We start from the raw sequence: 20,466 nt of genomic DNA on the forward strand, positions 1-20,466 counted from the left end.
TTTGTTATAACTGTTGGTTAAGATGGTGATGGTGATGATGAAGAAGAATGCAATTTTCTGCTGTATTCTCATGAAATTCTCCCTCCACTCATTATCCCTATGGAAAGAACCACAACTATGTATGGGTTGGTAATTACATATTCTGCTATCATTTCTCCTTCCATGCTGAAGGAGAACATCTTGATTTTCTTTTCTATATAATCTCTTCTTTCCTTCAAATTTTTTTCTCAAAACAGTGCACCATGAAGCAATGATTGATGTGATTTTGAGAAATAAACCCTTCTATGTTACCCCTCAGGAAATAACTTTATGCTTCTATGGGCATTTTCTCTTTCATTAATTTTTGGAACTAGGAGGCTGGGAAATAATTGTGGAGAAGGAAGATATTCCCAGATGTCTAATGCTGACAAATATTTATAGTTCATAGACATAGCTTATTCTGTTAATGTCACAGCCTTTCTCCCGGGAAACCTCGAAGACTTCTAATTTCACCCATGTACACAACTTCCAGGAAATATTTAACATCTATTTTTGACCTTTCACAGCCTCCCATCTCTATATTGAATTCATCTGAATTAAAATGTGCTTGTGTTGGTAGATGTTCTAATAATTATCTGGAGAGACAACAGCTGTTGCATCTTAAAGAGGGCACATAGCGCCTGATGCAAAAATATTCTTTTGGTTATTTAGCATTTGGCATGAAGTCTTAGTCCTTGCCTTCTCTGCACTGGCTCCAAAGAAGAAAAAGAGAAAGACTTTCAGAAATTTTGCCTCATTTTCCTAATGTCCGTATTCGTTGCCTAAGCATCCTAACTCCCTTATGAGATCAAGCCACTCTACTTTGTAGGAGAAGTCTTTAACCTGGGAACCACGAATAGACTTGTGTTTGATTGAGAATCCAATAAAACCATATGCGAAGGTGGTAAGTCATTGCAGTTTGCTGGGTAGGGGTTCCAGAATTTCCATCATTTTTGAAATTATCACTTGCCAAAATAAGATCAAGAATCACTGTCACAAGCAGTTTAACTCATAAATATCTCTGAGTTGAGGAAAGAAAAATCTGTACCTGTATGGATGGGGGCATATTGTCTCTTACGACCTGGTCTTATCTAACTTCTCAGGGGCCTTCCTAGAGTCATCAATTTAAGTCACATGGATTTCCAAGCTACTTCTTGGTGTGTGACTCTTACCACCAACTCATTACATTATTCTCAAATCTGTCCTGACTTTATGAAGGTAGAAAGGAAGTTACAGAATTGTCCAACTTCCCTGGTTACAGATTAATTGAATACTAGTTCCCAAGGGGATTATAAAAGAACTTGCTTCACCATCCTCATTTAACTATAAGGTTCAGCATGGACTTATTCAAGCACCGAATTAATTTCAAAGCTGTGCTGTATCAGAATCATTCTGTTTCACTCTATAGAGAGATGACAGCATTTTCCTAATTTAGTCAATTTCAAATTCTCATATATTTGTAAAATTGGAATGGGAAAACATGAAATTAAGACTTTAGGACACGAGGTACTAATGATGTCCATTTACTCTCTTTTTTCCCCAAAGAGAATGGTAGTATTTATGCAAGAACATTTTTCAGTTAAGGTTGGTGATTCTAGATAGAAGACACAGATTAAATCAACTTTGACGACTTAAGATGTATATTTAGTCAGATGCATGACTGCGAAGAAATGAAGAGTATAGATTTTTGTTTTTTGAGAATGAATCCATTTCCTTAGCAAATGTCACCAAGTAGGAAGACGGAAGGAAAGAGAAATCACACCTCTGTGGCTGCTTGTTCTCCTGGGACTCTCAGATGAAAAAGGCCTGCAGCTTACCCTCTTTCCAGTCTTCTTGGGGATCTACCTTGTGACCCTCCTCTGGAACCTGGGTCTCATCATCCTAATCAGGATGGACTCCCGCCTGTGCACATCTATATACTTTATTCTCGGTTTCCTGTCATTTATAGATATCTGCTATTCTTCTTCCACCAAACCAAGGATGCTTTGAGACTCTTAAAGGGTGAAAAAATGATTTCCTTCATTGTTTGTGCCACCCAGTATTTTACTGGGTGCTGGATATGTCTCACTGAGTCCTTCTCCTTAACCATGATGAGCTATGACAGATATGTTGCTATCAGTAGGTCTCTGCAGTACTCAGCTATCATAGATTCTGGCCTTTGTCAGAAGATGGTTCCTGGGGCCTATGGCAGTGCTTTCCCTAGTAGCTTAGTTCAAACAGTCCCTAGCTTTCATATCTACTACTGTGGACTCCATAAAATTCCACATTTCTTCTGTGATATAGCTCAAATTATTTCCTTGCCTCACTCCAATCCTTTCATCATCCAAAAGACTGATATTCTGCTAGTTGTTTTACTGCCCTTGGTTCTTTTCTCTTTATCCTCTTAATCCATGGTTTCCACCCATTGCAGCTTCCATCCTGAAAATATCCTCCATAAAATCTATTGCCAAGGCCTTCAATACCTTTGCCTCCCATCTGGCAGGTGTAACAGTCTTCTACGGCACAGGCTTCTCTGTGTACCTGCATCCTAGCCCTAGACACTCTGAAAAGCAGGACAAGGTACTGTGAGTATTCTATCCTACCCTTATCCCCATGTCAAATCCTCTTATCTATAGTCTGAGTAGCAAGGAGATCAAAGCGGCTGTCAAGAGGATGGTAAAGAGGACAAAAAATTTACTTCACTAGGAACAATATTTGTGCAGGTATTATTTCCCCTATAATGAAGACAGGGTTTAGAATATTTAAGTGACCTTTTGTATGTCACAAGAATATCTATGTAAAAAGCAGAAATTAAAATCTGGTTTTCTTGATTCCTGGTGCCATTATGTTTAGCTACTATGACCATGTGATCTGTTTGAGGCAACATCATAAACACTGAATTCAGTTTACAAAGCCTTTTTCCATGATTAGACTCACTTAGATAAAACTCTCTGTTTTGTGAATACAGGTTTTGATAGATAGTATATGTAGAGAAATGCCAAGAACATACAAAGACACATAGATGCTTCTTTTCTCTAGGATTTTTAAAATGTCTTTTATTTATTTTCAAATATTAAGCATTCATATATATTTGAATAAAAATAAAATGATGTGCAAAATTAAATATGTTAAATTGAAAATAATTTACTAATGTATACTTTATCGTCTTATTCATGAATAGAGAAAGTGAGAGAAAGAGAAAGAGTGTGTGACAGGGAGAGACACAAAAAGAGAGAGATAGAAACAAAAGTACAAAGACAGAAAGAGATAATGAGAATGAGAAAGGAAGTAGAGGAAAGGAGATGGGAGGGGAGGAGACAAGAGGCAAGGAGAGGGGAAAGACTGGTGTGGCATATTTAAAAATAACATTGTTATTTCCTCCAACTTACTCCTCGAGACTCCTTGTGTAGTGAATTGTGAAAAAGAGATGGGAAAACATAATGGTAGAAAGAAGGCACACTTTTGAGGTTAAGATTTGGGGAGATTCTCAGAGGCTGGAAAGAAATCAAAGTCATCAATTTCTGGGCATAGGTGGCCTGGGACATGCTCCATGGTAGCTTCCAAGAGACCTCAGAAATTAAGGCTGGTGTGATGTGTCTTGGGAGGCAGCGTCGGAAGCCCATAGATCTGAAAGTCCCAGGGATTACAAGGCCTTAAGTTTTACCAGGGTGCAGCAGAGCCAGCTAATGTCGGGGGGTACCATGGAAAGCCAGAGCACAACCAGGAGAATTTCAGGAAAATTTGAAAAGAGATATTTTTCAGGCAAGAGTTTATGGACTAATTTACTTACATATTACATTAGTGTTTATACAGCATTTTATACTTCATATAGTTACATTGCATAGGTGTGATTTGGCTCAATTACCATGAAAAGCTAGCAGATGAGAAATTGTCCCCATTTTACAGGTAGAACCTTTAGGCATATTGACGTGCTATATTCTTCCCAGCATAGCAACAATCCATCTTGAGTTTCACAAAGCATGATTTGTGGAACACAGATGGGTTATTACTGACCAGAGACATGACTACCATTGCTTGCCAGTGGTATGCAGATTCTATACAGTTTTTTATCGGGGGAACATATGACTCCAAACCAAATAGAAAGTGTTAAATCAAATTAACTCATTGCCACATCCATGCCTTTCTCTCTAAAATTAAAATTGCCTGAAGTAGATCAAACCGTGATTGGGACCTTCCTAAAGCATTGCTGTATCCCTAGTAATGGCAGGGTAGATGTTTCCATCTTAAAAAAAATACAAAAAACAAGAAAAAGAAGTTTTCAGGAATCATCTTAAGTAGATATTTTTAATAAAGGATTAGTAATGCAGCATAATATGTTGGAAAGAACTCCAATTCAGAACACATAAATTAAATCTACTGTTAATAGAAGGCATTCTCTGTACTTCACACTCTTATAAGAGCTTTGTAATCATTATATAATTCGATTCACTGTATGAAAATCTATCTGTGAAACAACTACTACTGTCGACACCACTTTAAAGGTGAGAACAAAGAGATTTAAAGAGTTTAATTTGCTCAAGTTCACACAAACAGCATTTGGAAACCTGGAATTCTACCCATACTGGCTAATACCAATGCCCATGGTATTAACTACAATGATACGTGGCTGTGCCATAAATTAGTTTTATTGGATTCTTATTGCTTCAATTTGCTCACTTATGCACATGGAATCATGCCATGTTGACCTCATAGGATTGCTGTGATAATTGATTCAGGTCAGGTGGTTGAGGACATGTATGTATCTAAAATAGAAGTGGTTTGTAAACAGGGAAGGGTCCACATATCTAATTTATTGCTATCATGCCATATTAGCACCCAGGTGTGTCATATTGGGCAAATCTCTTAGCTTCACTGGCTTTGGGTAGTCACCTGGAAGTTGATGTTATTGGACTAGATGATCTCTAGGTCCATTGCTGTTCAAATGACTCCAAGTTTTATAAAAGAAAAGCTGTAATTACGAGATCATGATTTTTTGAGGAATCTACATACTTTTTTCCATAGTGGCTGCACCAGTTTGCACTCTCACCAGCAATGTTTGAGAGTTTCCTTTTCTCCAAATCCTCTCCAACACTTGCTATTTCCTGTCTTGTTAAATATAGCCATTCTGACAGGTATGAGGTGATACCTTGTTGTAGTTTTGATTTGTATTTCCCTGATAATTAGTGATGTTGAATATCTTTTCATGTGCCTGTTGGCTATCTGTATAACTTATTTGCAGAAATGTCTGTTCAGATTTTTTGCCCATTTTTTAATTGGGTTGTTGGATTTTTTTGTTGTTGAGATGCATGAGTTCTTTATATATTTTGGATATTAACCCCTTATCAGATATATGGCTTGCAAACATATTCTCCCAATTATTAGGTTGTCTTTTCATCTTGTTGATGATTTCTTCTGCTGTGCAGAAGCTTTTTAGTTTGATGTAGTCCCATCTGTTTATTGTTTCCCTTGCCTGGTAAGACATGGTACTTGAAAATATGCTGCTAAGACCAATGTCAAAGAGTGTATTGCCTATCTTTTATTCTAGAAGTTTAATGGTTCCAGATCTTACATTCAAATCTTTAATCCATTTAGAGTTAATTTTTGTGTATGGTGTAAGATAGTGGTCTATTTTCATTCTTTTGCATGTGGCTGTCCAGTTTTCCAAACACCACTTATTGAAGAGACTTTCCTTTCTCCATTGTATGTTTTTGGTCCCCTTGTGAAAAATTAGCTGCTCATAGGGGCCAGCCCGTAGACGTGTGGGTTTATTTCTGAGTTCTCGATTCTGTTGCATTGATGTGTGTGTCTGTTTTTGTGCCAGTACCATGCTGTTTTGGTTACTATAGCTTTGTAGCATATTTTGAAAACAGAGAGTGTGATACTTCCAGGTTTTTTCCTTTTTCTCAGGATTCCTCTGGCTGTTTGGAGTCTTTTTTGTTCCATATAAATTTCAGGATTCTTTGTTCTTTTTCTGTTTAAAATGTCTTTGGAACTTTGATAGGAATTGCATTGATCTGTATACTGCTTTAGGAAGTATAGACATTTTAACTACATTAATTCTTCCAATCCAAGAGCATGGAATATCTTTCCATTTCTTTGTGTCCTATTTCTTTCAACAATATTTTATAGTTTTCAGTCTACAAGTCTTTCACCTCTTTGGTTAAGTTTATTCCTAGGTATTTTATTCTTTTTGTTGCACTTGTAAATGGGATTGCATTCTTAATTTCTCTTTATGCTACTTGGTTGTTAATGTATAGAAACCCAACTGATTTTTGTATGTTGATTTTGTATTCTGCAACTTTAGTGTATTCATTTATTGTTTCTAAAGTTTTTTGTGCAATTATTTAGGGTTTTCTATATATAAAATAATGTCATGTGAAAATAGTGACAGTTTCACTTCTTTCTTTCCAATTTGCATCCATTTTATTTCTGTTTCTTGCCTGATTGCACTGGCTAGAACTTCCACTGCTATGTTAAATGAAAGTGGCAAAAGTGGGCATCCTTCTCTGGTTCCTGTTCTTAGAGGAATAGTTTTCAGTTTTTCTGCATTGAGAATTATATTAGCTGTGAGATTTTCATATATGGCCTTTATGATGTTGAGATACTTTCCTTCTATACCCATTTTATTTAGAATTTTTATCATAAATAGATGCTGTATCTTGTCAAATCCTTTCTCTGTACCTATTGAGATAATCATATGGTTTTTATTCTTCCTTTTGTCTATATGGTGTATCACATTGATTGATTTGTGGAGGTTGAACCATCCCTGCATCCCTGGAATAAATCCCACTTGGTCTTTTTGATGAATTGTATTCAATTTGCTGGCATTTTATTGAATATTTTTGCATCAATATTCATCAGTGATACTGGCCTGTAATTTTGCTTTTCCGTGTTGTCCTTGTCTTGTTTTGTTATCAGGATAATATTGGCTTCCAGAATGAGTTAGGAAGCTTTCATTCCTCTTGACTTTTTTGGAAGAGTTTGAGAAGACTAGGTATTAAATCTTCATTGAGTGGTCAAATTCACTAGGGAAGCCATATAGTCTTGGTCTTTTGTTTTTGGGGAGGTTTTTGATTACTGTTTTGATCTCCTTACTGGTGATTAGTCTATTCAAATTTCTATTTTTTCTTGATTACATTTTGGAAGGTTGTATGATTCTGAGAATTTGTCCATTTCTTCTAGATTATCCAATTTATTGGCATATAGCTTTTCATAGTATTCTCTTATAATCTTTTGTATTTCTGAGGTGTCCATTGCAATTTCTCCTCTTTTACTTCTGATTTTTTTTATTTGAGCCTTCTGTCTTTTTTATCTTGTTGAGTCTTTCTAAAGTTTTGTCCATTTTATTTATCTTTTCAAAGAAACAGCTCTTGGTTACATCAGTTTTTTCTATTGTTTTTGTTGTCTCTATTTGATTTGTTTCTGCTGTGATTTTCATTCTTTCCTTTCTTCTGCTGATTTGGGGCTTGGTTCATTCTTCTTTTTGCAGTTCCTTTAAGTATACTGTTAGATTGTTTATTTGAGATTCTTCTTGTTTGTTGAGGTAGGCCTGTATTGTTGTAAACTTCCCTGTTAGAACCACTTTTGCTGTATCCCATGAATTTTGGCATGTCCTATTTTCATTTTCATTTCTCTCCAGGTATTTTTTGATCTCTCCTTTGATTTCTTCATTGACCTAATCATTGTTCAGTAACCTTTTGTTTAATCTCCACATATTTGTGGCTCTTCCGATTTGCATTCTGTAGTTGATTTCTAGTTTCATACAATTGTGGCCAGAGAAGATGCTTTGTGTAATTTCGGTCTTCTTAAATTTATTGAGACTTGTTTTGTGGCTTAATATGTGATCTACCCAGGAGAATGTTTCATGTGCATTTGAGAAGAATGTGTATTCTGCAGCTTTTGTTTGGAATGTTCTATATATATCTACTAAGTCCATCTGGTCTAACATGTCATTTAAGGCTAATGTTTCCTTATTGATCTTCTGTTTGGATGATATACCCATTGGTGGAGTGTTAAGTGGAGTGTTACAGTCCCTTGCTATTATTATGTTATTGCCTATTTCTCCTTTTATGTCTGTTAATAATGGCTTTATGTATTTAGGTGTTTCGATGTTGGGTGAATAGATAATTAGAAGTGTTATATCATCTTATTGGATTGTTCCTTTTGTGATTATGCAGTGCCCTTCTTTGCCTCTTGTTAAGAGTTTTGTTTTACAGTCCATTTTTTTCTGATACAAATATTTCTACCACAGCCTTCTTTTCATTGTCATTGCATGGAGATTCTTTTTCCATCCTTTTACTTTCAGCTTGTGAGTGTCTTTAGGTTGAAGTGTGTCTCTTGTGTGTAGCATATATATAGATCTTCTTTTTTTTGTTCAGTTGGCCACCTTATGCCTTTTTATTAGAACATTTAGCTTATGAATATTTAATGTATCTATTGATAAGAGTGTACTTATTGCCATTTTCTAACTTTTTTTCTGAATGTTTTAATTGTTTGTCTCTGTTCCTTTCTTCTTCTCTTGAATCTTCCCCTGTGGTTCAATGTCTTTCTTGAGCATTATGTTTCAGTTCCTTTCTCTCTTTTTTGTGTATTTATTATAGGTTTCTGGTTTGTGATTATGGTGAGGTTCACATACAGTAACCTATGTATATAGCAATCTATATTAAGTTGATGAACCCTTTAGTTTGACCTCTTGCTGAAAATGCTACTCTTTTCTTCCTCTCTTCCCATATTTTATGTTTTTGACATCCTAATCTCTTTTCTTTTTGCATGAGTATCTGTTACCCTCCTCATGGAAATAGATAACTGTAGTACTTTTGTTTTATGTCCTTTTTATTGATCTGCTATCTCTATTGTATATTTGCCATTACAAGTGATTTGACTCCCGTAAAATTTCTGCTGAGAAGTAAGCCAATAGTCTTATGTGGTTTCCTTTGTATGTAACTTGTTGTCTTTCTCTTGCAGCTTTTAGGACTGTCTCTTTATCTTTACTTCTTAACATTTTAATTATAATGTGTCTTGGTGTGGACCTCTTTCAGTTTACCTTGTTTGGTGTTCTCTGTGCTTCCTGTACCTGGATGTCTATTTCTTTCCTTAGGTTAGGAAAGTTTTCAGCTATAATTTTTTCAAATAGATTCTCTCCCACTTTTTCTTTCTCTTCTCCTTCTGGGACAAATATAATATGGATATTAGTGTGCTTGATGTTGTCCCAGAGGTCCCTTAGACTGTCCTAGTTCTTTTTAATTCTTTTTTTCTTTTATGTTCAGCTCGAGTGATTTTCTCTACTCTTTCACCCAGCTCATTGATCTATTCTTATGTATCACCTACTCTGCTATTGAGTCCCTCTAATGAATTTTTCATTTCCAGTATTGTATTCTTCACATCTGATTGATTATTTTTTATATTTGCCAATTCTTTGTTGAAGTTCTCACTGAGTTCATCCCTTCTTCTCCCAAGATCAGTGAGCACCCTTATGACTATTAGTTTGTACTCTTTGTCAGGTAGATTGTTTATGTCTGTTTCATTTAGTTCTTTTTCTGGGTTTTGTCCTTTTCCCTTATTTGGAACATATTCCTTTGTCTCCTCATTTTGCTTCTTTCTCTGTGCTTATATCTATGTATTAGGTAGGTCACCTACATCTCCCAATCTTAGACAGGCGGCTTTATTTAAGAGATGCCTTGAGGTCCATCAGTCTTTTTCCCTCTTGTGACTAGTTCCAAATGTTTCAGGAGTGTCCCCTGTGGGGGCTACATGTGTTCTGTTGTGGCAGGGTTGCTCTTGCTGCAGGTGCCTGGGGAGGCTAGGCTGTCCCCCTGGCTGGCTGGTTGTAAGGTTCAGTTTCATGTTGCTGCTATGGTCACCTTAGTCAGTTTATCAAGTGTGGGGAGCCCCAGAACAGTTGATTGAAAGGTCTCATATCATGTCCCTATTGCACTTTTTCTGTTAAGTGAGTAGTTCCCCTTGTGTGGCTGGTTGCTAGACTGAGGGACTGACAACAGCTATGGGCCTATGACTTGCAAGGCTATTGCCAGCTCTCTCAGGATTGCAGCTGAGTTGGGCCAGCCCCAGGCATGGGAGCATCCAATTTATTCAGGCTTTGGAAGATGGGGCCGATCCCCTATGTGATAAGCACAAGTCTGCTGCAGCTGACAAAACCCACCACCCACAGGGCCACATACATCATCAACACAGTCTTGCCATGTGCGCATGCCCCCACCCACTTAAGTGGACACAGTTGCATCACTGCAGAGGCTCCACACACTCTGCCAATGCAGACCTGCTCCTCATGCATGCCCTGCCCCACAGAGATAGACCCACTCACCTGGCAGCAGAGGTTCCAAGCACCCCACATCTGTGGAACCACAGGTTGTCCAAGGGTTTGCTGTTAGATGGTGCCAGTCCCAAGGGCACGCTGTCTGTCCTGGCTGAACTGGATTAAATCAGTGCTCTGGGGGGGGGTGCGCAGACCCCTGTGCTGGCAGGCCAGAGGAAGAATTCCAATGGCATTTGGCAGCTTCTGTGTCAGCTTGCCTGTACTAGATCATAATAATGCCCACTGCCAATGTCTCAGTCCCTGTGGATGTCTCACTTCTCAGCGAGATCCACCCAGAGCCTATCAAGTGATTCTCTTTTCACCAAAGGACTGTACACTTTTCTTTCTGGTGATTTTAGGTTGCTTTCCCAAATGGGTGAATTTTCACATGGGCTCTTTAAGAGTAGGCTTTTGTTCCCCTTATGTCTGATAGCTTTTGGGGGGTATTCCTTATTGTAGTTAATAGCCAGCAAAGCCAAAAATTATGACACCTATCCCATTTGTGTTGAATCTAAAAGTTGCTTATGGCAGTAATCTTCCCCTACTCAGACAGCCCAATCCTCCAGAAATGGCTTCGTACCTTAGGATCATTCCCTCCCAGCTGAGAAGTGTCATAGCTTGAAGGTGGCTTTTTTTCTCTCCAGTAAGGAATTTCTACCTCTTCTAGCTCTGCCAGCACTGTCCCTTGTTGCCAGTCTTCTTTTTATTCACTTTTCAGTGATCTCCAAGAGGTAATTGTTCCAAGAGTAGTTGTAAATTTGTTGTGTCCATGGGAGGGGGGGAGTTTAGAGTCCACCTACACCTCAATCTTGATGCCTTCTTCCCAGTAATGCAGCATAATATGTGGAAAAGAACTCCAATTTAGAACACAAAATTAAACCTATTAATAGAAGGCATACTGTGTACTACACAGTCTCAGTGCTTTATAAGCATTTAACTAATTTGATTCTCTGTATGACAAACTACTCTATCAAGGAGCTACTACTATCAGCCTTATTTTATAGGTGAAAATTCTGAGGCTTGAAGAGCTTAATTTGCTGAAGTTCACACAATCAGCTAGTGGAAAACTGGCATTCAAACCAGATTGGCTGATATCAATGCCCATGGTAAGTTATGATTTTGTAATAAATAAGTTCTACTGTATTCCTTATTGACTTGTTTTCCTCACTTGTGCATAGGAAATCAGCCCTATCTGCCTCACATTGCTGCTGTGATGATTGATTTAGGTCAGCTATTTGAGAAAGTGTACGTAAAATGAAAGTACTCTGTAAACAAGTAAGTGTCTACATATCTAATTTATTGTTATCAGGCTGTATCATCAACCAGATGTGTCATCTTGGGGAAATCTCTTAGCTCCACTGGCTTCAGATCCTCACCAGGAAATTCACGGTATTGGACTAGATGATCTCTAGGTGCTTTCCAACTTCAGTGACTCCAACTGTATTAAAAGAAAAGCTATAATCATGAGATCATAATAGGACCATGGGGAAGTGGGGAATTGAATCAGAAGGGACATGAGAAAGTGGGACATGAAATTATCAGGAAAAGAACTCTATGTCTCAAGAGAGCAAGTGCATGGAGAGTTTTCTCCCTGTAATTGTCTTTTCTCCTTTCACCTCTGTCCTAATAACATATTTAAGAGGACTCCAGATATGCGCATCTCTTTGGCTCTGAGTGGACAGCCAATTTCATGGCCAAAATCACACATCTTGGAGTGTAATAGGGTCCAGTTGTAAAATTCCTTTGGAAAAGAAATAAGCAATTTCAACCTTTGGCAAGAAGCTTGTCTTCCTGGAGGATCTGGGTCAAGGTCAGAGAGCAAGATTTATAGAAAACAGTGAATTCTATGCTATCTCAATTGCTGTGTGATTCCTCTAGTAGGAAGAGGAAGTACATGAAGCATGGGTTATGGTCCTCAATCTCATTCATTCTTCAACTCTCCCCTCTTTCTCACTTCCACACCCTGCACTTATATCTCTTCTTCAGGTTTTCTTTCACCTTACCCAAATTCTATGGTATACAGTGAAAAGAATAATTTCTAAACTAAACTGTCAGGCATGGATGTTGAGTACTGGTTCTCAATTTCCTAAGTGTATGATCTCAAACGCTGTTAATTTCTGGTTTTCACCTGTAAATTGGGGATAATAGAATCATCTATAATATAATGAGACAATATGTATAAAGGCTAACACATTGTAGATATTAATAATTGAGCACTGAATCAAAATAATAGCTTGCTGAATTTCAGGATTAACTAAGATAAAATATGCTTGTCTGTGTTTCCCAACTTTATACAGTCCACTGCCTTTTCTAAAATTTTTATTTTATTTTTTTTGAGGAAGATTAGCCCTGAGCTAACATCTGCTGCCAATCCACCTCTTTTTTGCTGAGAAAGACTGGCCCTGAGCTAACATCCGTCCCCATCTTCCTGTACTTTATATGTGGGGCAGCTGCCTCAGCATGGCTTGATGAGTGGTCCCATGTCTGCACCTGGGAACCAAACCAGCAAACCCCAGGCCACCAAAGTGGAATGTGCAAAATTAACTGCTTGATATCTACAATGTGTTAACCTTTATAGATATTGTCTCATTATATTATAGATGATTCTATTCTCCCAAATTTACAGTTTATCAATTGTATTTATATAAGTAGGTTTTTCACCCATAGCCAAGTTTAAATTGTTATATCATATTTTTTCTCATAGTTTCTGGCTTCATGTTATAGTTTAGAAATTTCTTTCCCATCCTAAGATTATATAAATGCATATCTATTAATCCCTCTAATGCTTTTTACTGATAGTGAGCCAGGTTTAAGCGATCACTTCGGGCAGAGATTATCCTTTTTCTATCAGTTTAAAATACTACCTATATCGTATGTTAAATTCTTACCAATGTTAAAATTTACTTGTTAAATTCTATTTCTTCTTTTGACATGTCTATTTTTACAAGAATAAGGAATTGTTAATGTTTATATTATTTTTTAAAGTCTGAATCTCCAAGTCTTTTTAATTATTAATCTTTTTTCAAAATTTTCTTGGTCATTAATATTGATTTACTCTTTCAACTCAAGGAAGATCACTTTGGATATGGAACATAGCCAGTTGTTGTTATCTGCTATGAATCTATTAGTGAGCTATAACACACTGAATGTATCAACAAACATATGAAATATACTTTTGTTGTATTTGGGAATTGAAACAGTTGCTTTGACTCTTTCTCGACATCAATGCTCATCATAGCTTGATGCTGGTTATCTGTTGACTCAAGTGTGCATGAACTGAAGCAAACTAAACAGAAGATCATTTCTGTGATTTGTGTCTTTACGACTTCAGGTGGTTTGATTTGTCTGGATGCTAGGTCTGAATCTACACCTGCCCAGAAGTAATGATGCCTAGCTGTCTACAGAGCTGATGATGTCTCAGGAATTTCCCCAAGTTAACCCATAAATTCTAGCACCCCTGGCATTCCTTTTTACAGGTACAGCTGTCATTCATAGTTATCTGTAAGTAATCAATGATAGTAATAGCCAACATCTATTGAACAATTAATGTGTCCTGGATTGTGTGCTGAGCAGTGTCATGAATTTCCTCATAAAACCCTCCCATTAACCTTACAGTTAAGGGGCTCTTGTCCTCACTTTGTTATGAGTAAATCATTTCTAGTGTGTTAAAACCACCAGGGTAAGTTCAGAGCATGAGAGAGTATCAAAACTAAAATTATTTTTTTCCATTTGTATTGACATACGGTTGATATACAACATTGTATAAGTTCAAGGTGTACAACATAATTTACTATATATATATATAATAAAATGATTACCACAGTAAGATTAATCTTCATCACCTCACATAATTACAGTATTCTTCCTTGTGATGAGAACTTTTGAGATCTAGTCTCTTAGCAACTTTTAAATATATGATACAGTATTGTTAACTATACTCATCATGCTGTACATTATATTCACAGATCTTATTTACCTTATAACTGGAAATGTTTTACTTTCTGACCACCTTCACCCAATTCCCCTACCTTCCACTCCTTGCCTCTGGCCACCACAAATCTGATCTTTGTTTCTATGAGTTTGTTTCGTTTTAGATTCCACATACAGTGAGACCATAATGTGCTTGCCTTTCTCTGTCTGATTGATCTTACTTAGCATAATATCCTGATGGTCTATCCATATTGTCACAAATTCCAGGATATCCTTCTTTTTTATGCCTGAACAATATTCCTTTATGATACATCCTATTATTTATGTTATTTATACATGTGTTATTTATATTTATAAATATATTTGACTTTTTATCCATTTATCTGTTGGTGGTTGCTTAGATTGTTTCAATACTCTGGCTATAATAAATAATCCTGCAATGAACATTGGGATCAGGTTTGTTTTAGGGGCAGTGATACCATTTCCTTTGTATATATATATATATATATATATATATATATATATATATATATATCTCCAAGATATGGAATTGCTGGATCATATGGTAGGTCTATTTTTAATTTTTTGAAAAAACTCTATACTGTTTTCCATAGTCACTATACCAATTTAAATTCTCATAGCAGTGCACGTTTCCCTTTTCTCCACATTCTGGCCAGGAGTTGTTGTCTCCTTTTTGATTATAGCCATTCTAACAGTTGTGAGTTGGTATCTCACTGCGATTTTGATTTGCAATTCCCTGATGATTATGATGTTGAGCACATATTTATGTACCTGTTGGCATTTTATATGTCTTCTTTGGAAAAATATCTATTCAGGTCCTATGAAAAATTTGAATTGGATTATTTATTTTCTTGCTACGGAGTTGTATGTGTTCCTATATATTTTAGATATTAACTCCTTATCAGAGATGTGATGTGCTAATATTTTCTGCTATTCTGTTGGTTACCTTTTCATTTTGCTTATCATTTTCTTTGCTGTGCAGAAGCCTGTTAGTTTGATATAATCCATCTTATGTATTTATTTATTTAATTATTTAATTTCGCTTGTGCTTTAGGTGTGATATCCAAAACATCATTTCCAATCCATCTTCAGAAGTTTTTCCCTATGTTTTCCTCAAGGAGTCTTATGATTACAGGTCTTACACTTAAGTCTTCATTCATTTTGAGTTTATTTTTGTGAGTGATGTAAGATCAGGGTCTAGTTTCATTCTTTTGCATGTGAATATCCAATTTTCCCATCATCGTTTATTGAAGAAACTGTTTTTTTCCATTGAGTATTTTAGGCTCTCTTGTCAAATGTTAGTTGACCATATATACACAGTTTTATTTCTGGGGTCTTGATCCTGTTCCATTGGTCTTTGTGTCTGTTTCTATGCCAGTGGCATACTGTTTTTATTTCTATGGCTTTGTAACATAGTTTGAAACATTTGCCAGCTTTATTCTTCTTTCTCAGGATTGCTTTGTCTATACAAAGTCTTTTGTGGTTCTACAGGGATTTTAGGATTGTTTGTTCTATTTCTGTGAAAAATGCCATTGGAATTTTGATAGAGATTGCATTGAGTCTATTGGCAGATTTGTGTAGCATAGACTTTTTAATAATATTAATTCTTCCAATCCATGTACATGGGATACTTTTCAATTTACTTGCACCTTTTTCAATTTCTTTGGTCAGTGACTTATAGTATTCAGTGAAGAGATCTTTCACCTTCCTGTTTAATTTTTTTCTACACATCTTATTGTTTTTGATGCTATTGTAAATGGGATTGGTTTTTTATGTCTTTTTCAGACAATTTGTGTTAGTATATAGAATGCTTATTTTGTATCCCAGGACTTTAGTGAATTATTTGATTAGATCTAACAGTTTTTAGTGAAGATTTTAGGATTTTCTATACGTAAAATCATGTCATCTGCAAATAGACACAATTTCAATCTTTTATTTCCATTTATGAGGCTTTACTATTATTATTATTTTGACTTTATTGTGTTGGCTAGGACTTATTGTCATGTTTTAGGAATGAAGAGAATGGCCATCTTTGTCTTCTTCCTGGTCTTAGAAAAAAATCTTACAACCATTTACCATTGAGTATGATGTTAGATGTCACTTTGTTAAATATGGCCTTTATGAAGTTCAATTTAGTTCCTTTTATGCCTAATTTATTGAGAATTTTTATCAGGAATGTATGTTGAATTTTGTCAAATGGTTTTTGTGCATCTATGGAGAATTATATGATTTTTATATTTCATTTTATTAACGTGACTATCACTTTTGTTAATTTTTGTATACTAAACCATCTGTGCATCCTCAGAATGAATCTTACTTGATAGTGGAGTATGATCCTTTTAGTATGCTGCTGAATTCTGTTTGTTAGGATTTTTTTTTGAAAATTTAGAATCTGTATTCAACAGGTCAAGGACATTGACCTGCAGTTTTCTTTTCTTCTAATGTCCTTATCTGGCTTTGGTATCAGTGCTGGCAGGGGGAGGGACCATGGAGTCAGAGTGTAGCTGTTCCTCTAACTTTCTAACAGGATTCTTCTCATTCTCTGTGGCCCATGGGGATATTTCAGCCTCATCCCCGTGTTCTAGGATTTTCAAAATGATGTGTTGTTACGAGTAGTTGCTAGTTTTTTCTGGCAAGAGTGACAAAGTGAATGACCTATTTTGCCATCTTGATGACGTCATTCAGAATAAAAACTCTAAAGTCTGAACCCTTAACCACAGTACTATGCTGTTTCCTAAGATGCAAAATATCCTACAATTGATACAGTAGTTGGGGCTAATATTTGTACCAGCCTCCCTTAGGAATAGTTCATATGAAGACTTCCCTAAGAGGACTTACTTCATAACTTTATTGGGCATACATGCTATCCCCCAAGAAAATATCAGGATTATAAATTATGATATAATTTTCCAGGCCATGTTGAAGGTGTTGTGTTAAATATATTTGTAAAAAGTTTGAGAAGTTATTATAAACAGTGTAATTTTTCTTATGTGTAAAAGAAGAAAATTTTAAAAATCTACCTAGATGAGATCTTGGAGAGAAGAGCTATTTCAAGTTTATTCTGGAATGATGACAGTTTTACCTCACTATTATTAAGCAGCAGTTATGTATTGAATTTTCAAAATTCCTATAAATTCTTACAGTTTTACAATGATCTCTCTCATATAATCATAGAGCTTCTATTGCTTTTTAGAAAATTTTTAAGATATTTAATATTTCATCTCCACATACCCATGTACTTCTTCCTCCATAATGTGTCCTTCATTGATATCTGCTACGTGACCTTCACAGCCCCCAAGATACTCTCCAACTTCTTCCAGGAGTAGCAAACTATCACCCTTGTGGGTTGTGCTGTTCAATACTTCACCCTTCCAAATGTGGGACTGAGTGAGTCTTGTTTCATGACAGCCATGGTTTATGATTGATATGCTGCCATTTGTAACCCACTTCTCTATTCATCCATCATGTCACCCACTCTGTGTGTTCAGATGGTTCTGGGGTCCTATATTAAATATTTAATTTAATAAATATTTAATATTTTTAAAATATGTCTTTTAATTTTTCTGAGACCTCATCAGGTAATTGGGAACGTGAAACACTGAGAAGGTCCTATTTGACAATTAGATGGAAACTGTAGTCTTTCTTCTAGGACGGTAAAGTGTTTTCCATTTTTCAGTGCTCAGTGAAGGGAAGAAAATGGCAGATGTGAGAATTATAATGTTGTCATTTCACGTGAGTCAGTAATGCATTCTTTTGACTCTTTTCTCATTTTAGGAGCACCAAGCCAATGACTCAAGGAGGAAATATTACAGCTATCACCCATTTCCTCCTCTTGGGATTCTCAGATTTCCCCAGAATCAGAGCAGTGCTCTTCGTTGTATTCCTGTTGGTGTACATTATGACTCTGATTTGGAACCTGTGTCTCATCATCTTAATAAGGATGGATTTCCATCTCCACACACCCATGTACTTCTTCCTCCATAATCTGTCCTTCATTGATATCTGCTACGTGACCTCCACAGTCCCCAAGATGCTCTCCAACTTTTTCCAGGAGCAGCAAACCATCACCCTTGTGGGTTGTGCTGTTCAATACTTCATCTTTTCAACCATGGGACTGAGTGAGTCTTGTCTCATGACAGCCATGGCTTATGATCGATATGCTGCCATTTGTAACCCACTTCTCTATTCATCCATCATGTCACCCACTCTGTGTGTTCAAATGGTGCTTGGGTCCTATATGGCAGGATTCTCTGGTTCTATATCCCAATTGTGTGCCATGCTTCAGGTCCAATTCTGTGGGCCTAATGTCATCAACCACTTCTTCTGTGACATGCCACAACTGTTAGTCCTGTCCTGCACTGACACTTTCTTTGTACAACTCATGACTGCGGTATTAATAGTGATCTTTGGGATAATAAATGTCTCAATTATCATGATATCTTATGGCTGTATTGTCATCTCCATTATGAAGATCACTTCAGCTAAAGGCAGGTCCAAGGCTTTCAACACCTGTGCTTCTCACCTGACAGCAGTGACCCTCTTCTATTCCTCAAGTATCTTCGTCTACTTGAGTTCCAGCTCTGGCGGTTCCTCCAGCTTTGACAGATTTGCATCAGTCTTCTACACTGTGGTGATTCCCATGTTGAATCCCTTGATTTATAGTCTGAGGAACAAAGAAATCAAAGACGCCTTGAAGAGGTTGCAAAAGAAGGGAAAATATTGCTGAGGTCACAGATTATGAGATTTTTGACATATTTATCCTATCAGAATCACCTTAACCCACAATAATATGCACAAGAATGCACTATAACAAAATTCATACTGCCTTTGGAAAAAGAAGACTTAATTTGACACAAATAATATGCCAAAATGGACCAATAGGTGACTCAATGCCATGCAAACACAATATCTTTAAGTCCTAGAAGTTCATGAACATCAGCTTACATGAGGAGTAGATTGATCATTTATTTATATATCAATCTTTCCATCATTTATGAAACATCAGGTTTAAAAACTTGTTGCTTCCTTTAGTTTCTGAGATTGAACCCTGCCCAATTGCAGGACTCTGACATGAAAGGAAAGGTAACAGACAGAGGTCCTCTTGGATATAGAAACTTTGTCACTCAAATATTTTGATGCAGCAGCATGACTAAGACACAGAAGTGACCAATGTTTGTTTTGTGTTTCTGACCAGAATAGGAAGGAACAAAGAGCAAGGATGTGACTTTGGACAGAAACAATCCTGTGCAATTGGTCTGGTTGTGCCTACTGCAAAGACCAATCTTACCTAGCTAGTGTTTGTCTAAGGCCTCTTTCAATGCTAATCATCTAATAAATTTTTGATTACATCCTAGTCTATACCACCTATAGTCTAAGGAAGGAGGAGGTGATTTGAATCATAAAAGGAATGGAAGGATCTTGTCCCTTCAATGCCGTTTATTTATGAATCTGATGAGTTAATTTTTTGCACATAGTGTCCAGTGGGGATTTCTGATGGGAGATGATATTCAAAATCCATGTCACAGCCAATAGCAATTTCTGATATTGTGGGACTCAACTCTCCCTTTTTCTCCCCCATCCAATCTGGAAAATTTACCCTTGGTTCACATAGCCAATGGGATCACACTACCAAATCATTTTTCATATCTCAAACATCTGAAACTATTTGGTGTGAGAATACATGTGACAGCTCGTCATAATAACAGAATTACTGAATATTCAGTATTGCAAAGACAAAGAGCAAATATGGAAAATTGATATACTTTCTTTCCTATCATTTTGTTCAACATTTTATGTCTTAGAGATTTATGGTTTTTTGGGGTGATATTATAGATGAAGTAGAATGGTTTGTGTTACTCTAATGCTGATATTTCCAGCAAACTTCAAGGGCCAGGAAAGGAGATAGATGGTGGTACAAGCAAGGTTCTCAACTCTGAACAGTTTTTGCTGTGTGAAGTAGGAGAGAAAGTTGTGGTCAGGTTAAAAAAAAGATGTGTAGCAACACTGAATGTTGACTTTCGAGATTGCTCTGACTTGAACAAACTGGTACAAAACATGTCATTACATTTACATATTATTCTTAGAGTTTCATTGAATTCTTATTTTTGGCTTGTTATTTATATTTTTTTTGAGGTAATGCTGATTTAGAACATTATATCAATTTCAGGTATACATCATTACATTTCAAATTATATGTAGACTACATC

At 36.4% G+C, this 20,466-nt stretch overlaps 1 protein-coding gene across 1 annotated transcript; it reads left to right on the top strand.

Moving 5' to 3' along the window:
• Positions 1-18,047: 18,047 nt before the first annotated feature.
• On the top strand, positions 18,048-18,986 carry LOC139040935 (olfactory receptor 5AN1-like). The gene has a single exon (XM_070488637.1). The coding sequence runs from the start codon at positions 18,048-18,050 to the stop codon at positions 18,984-18,986; it is 939 nt and encodes a 312-aa protein (XP_070344738.1).
• Positions 18,987-20,466: the final 1,480 nt, after the last annotated feature.

This window comes from Equus asinus, chromosome 17 (genome assembly GCF_041296235.1).
Source record: "Equus asinus isolate D_3611 breed Donkey chromosome 17, EquAss-T2T_v2, whole genome shotgun sequence".
NCBI classification, from domain to species: domain Eukaryota; kingdom Metazoa; phylum Chordata; class Mammalia; order Perissodactyla; family Equidae; genus Equus; species Equus asinus.

Excerpts from the sequence above, each read along its gene's own strand:
- LOC139040935 (XM_070488637.1), top strand. The coding sequence starts at position 18,048 with ATGACTCAAGGAGGAAATATTACAGCTATCACCCATTTCCTCCTCTTG.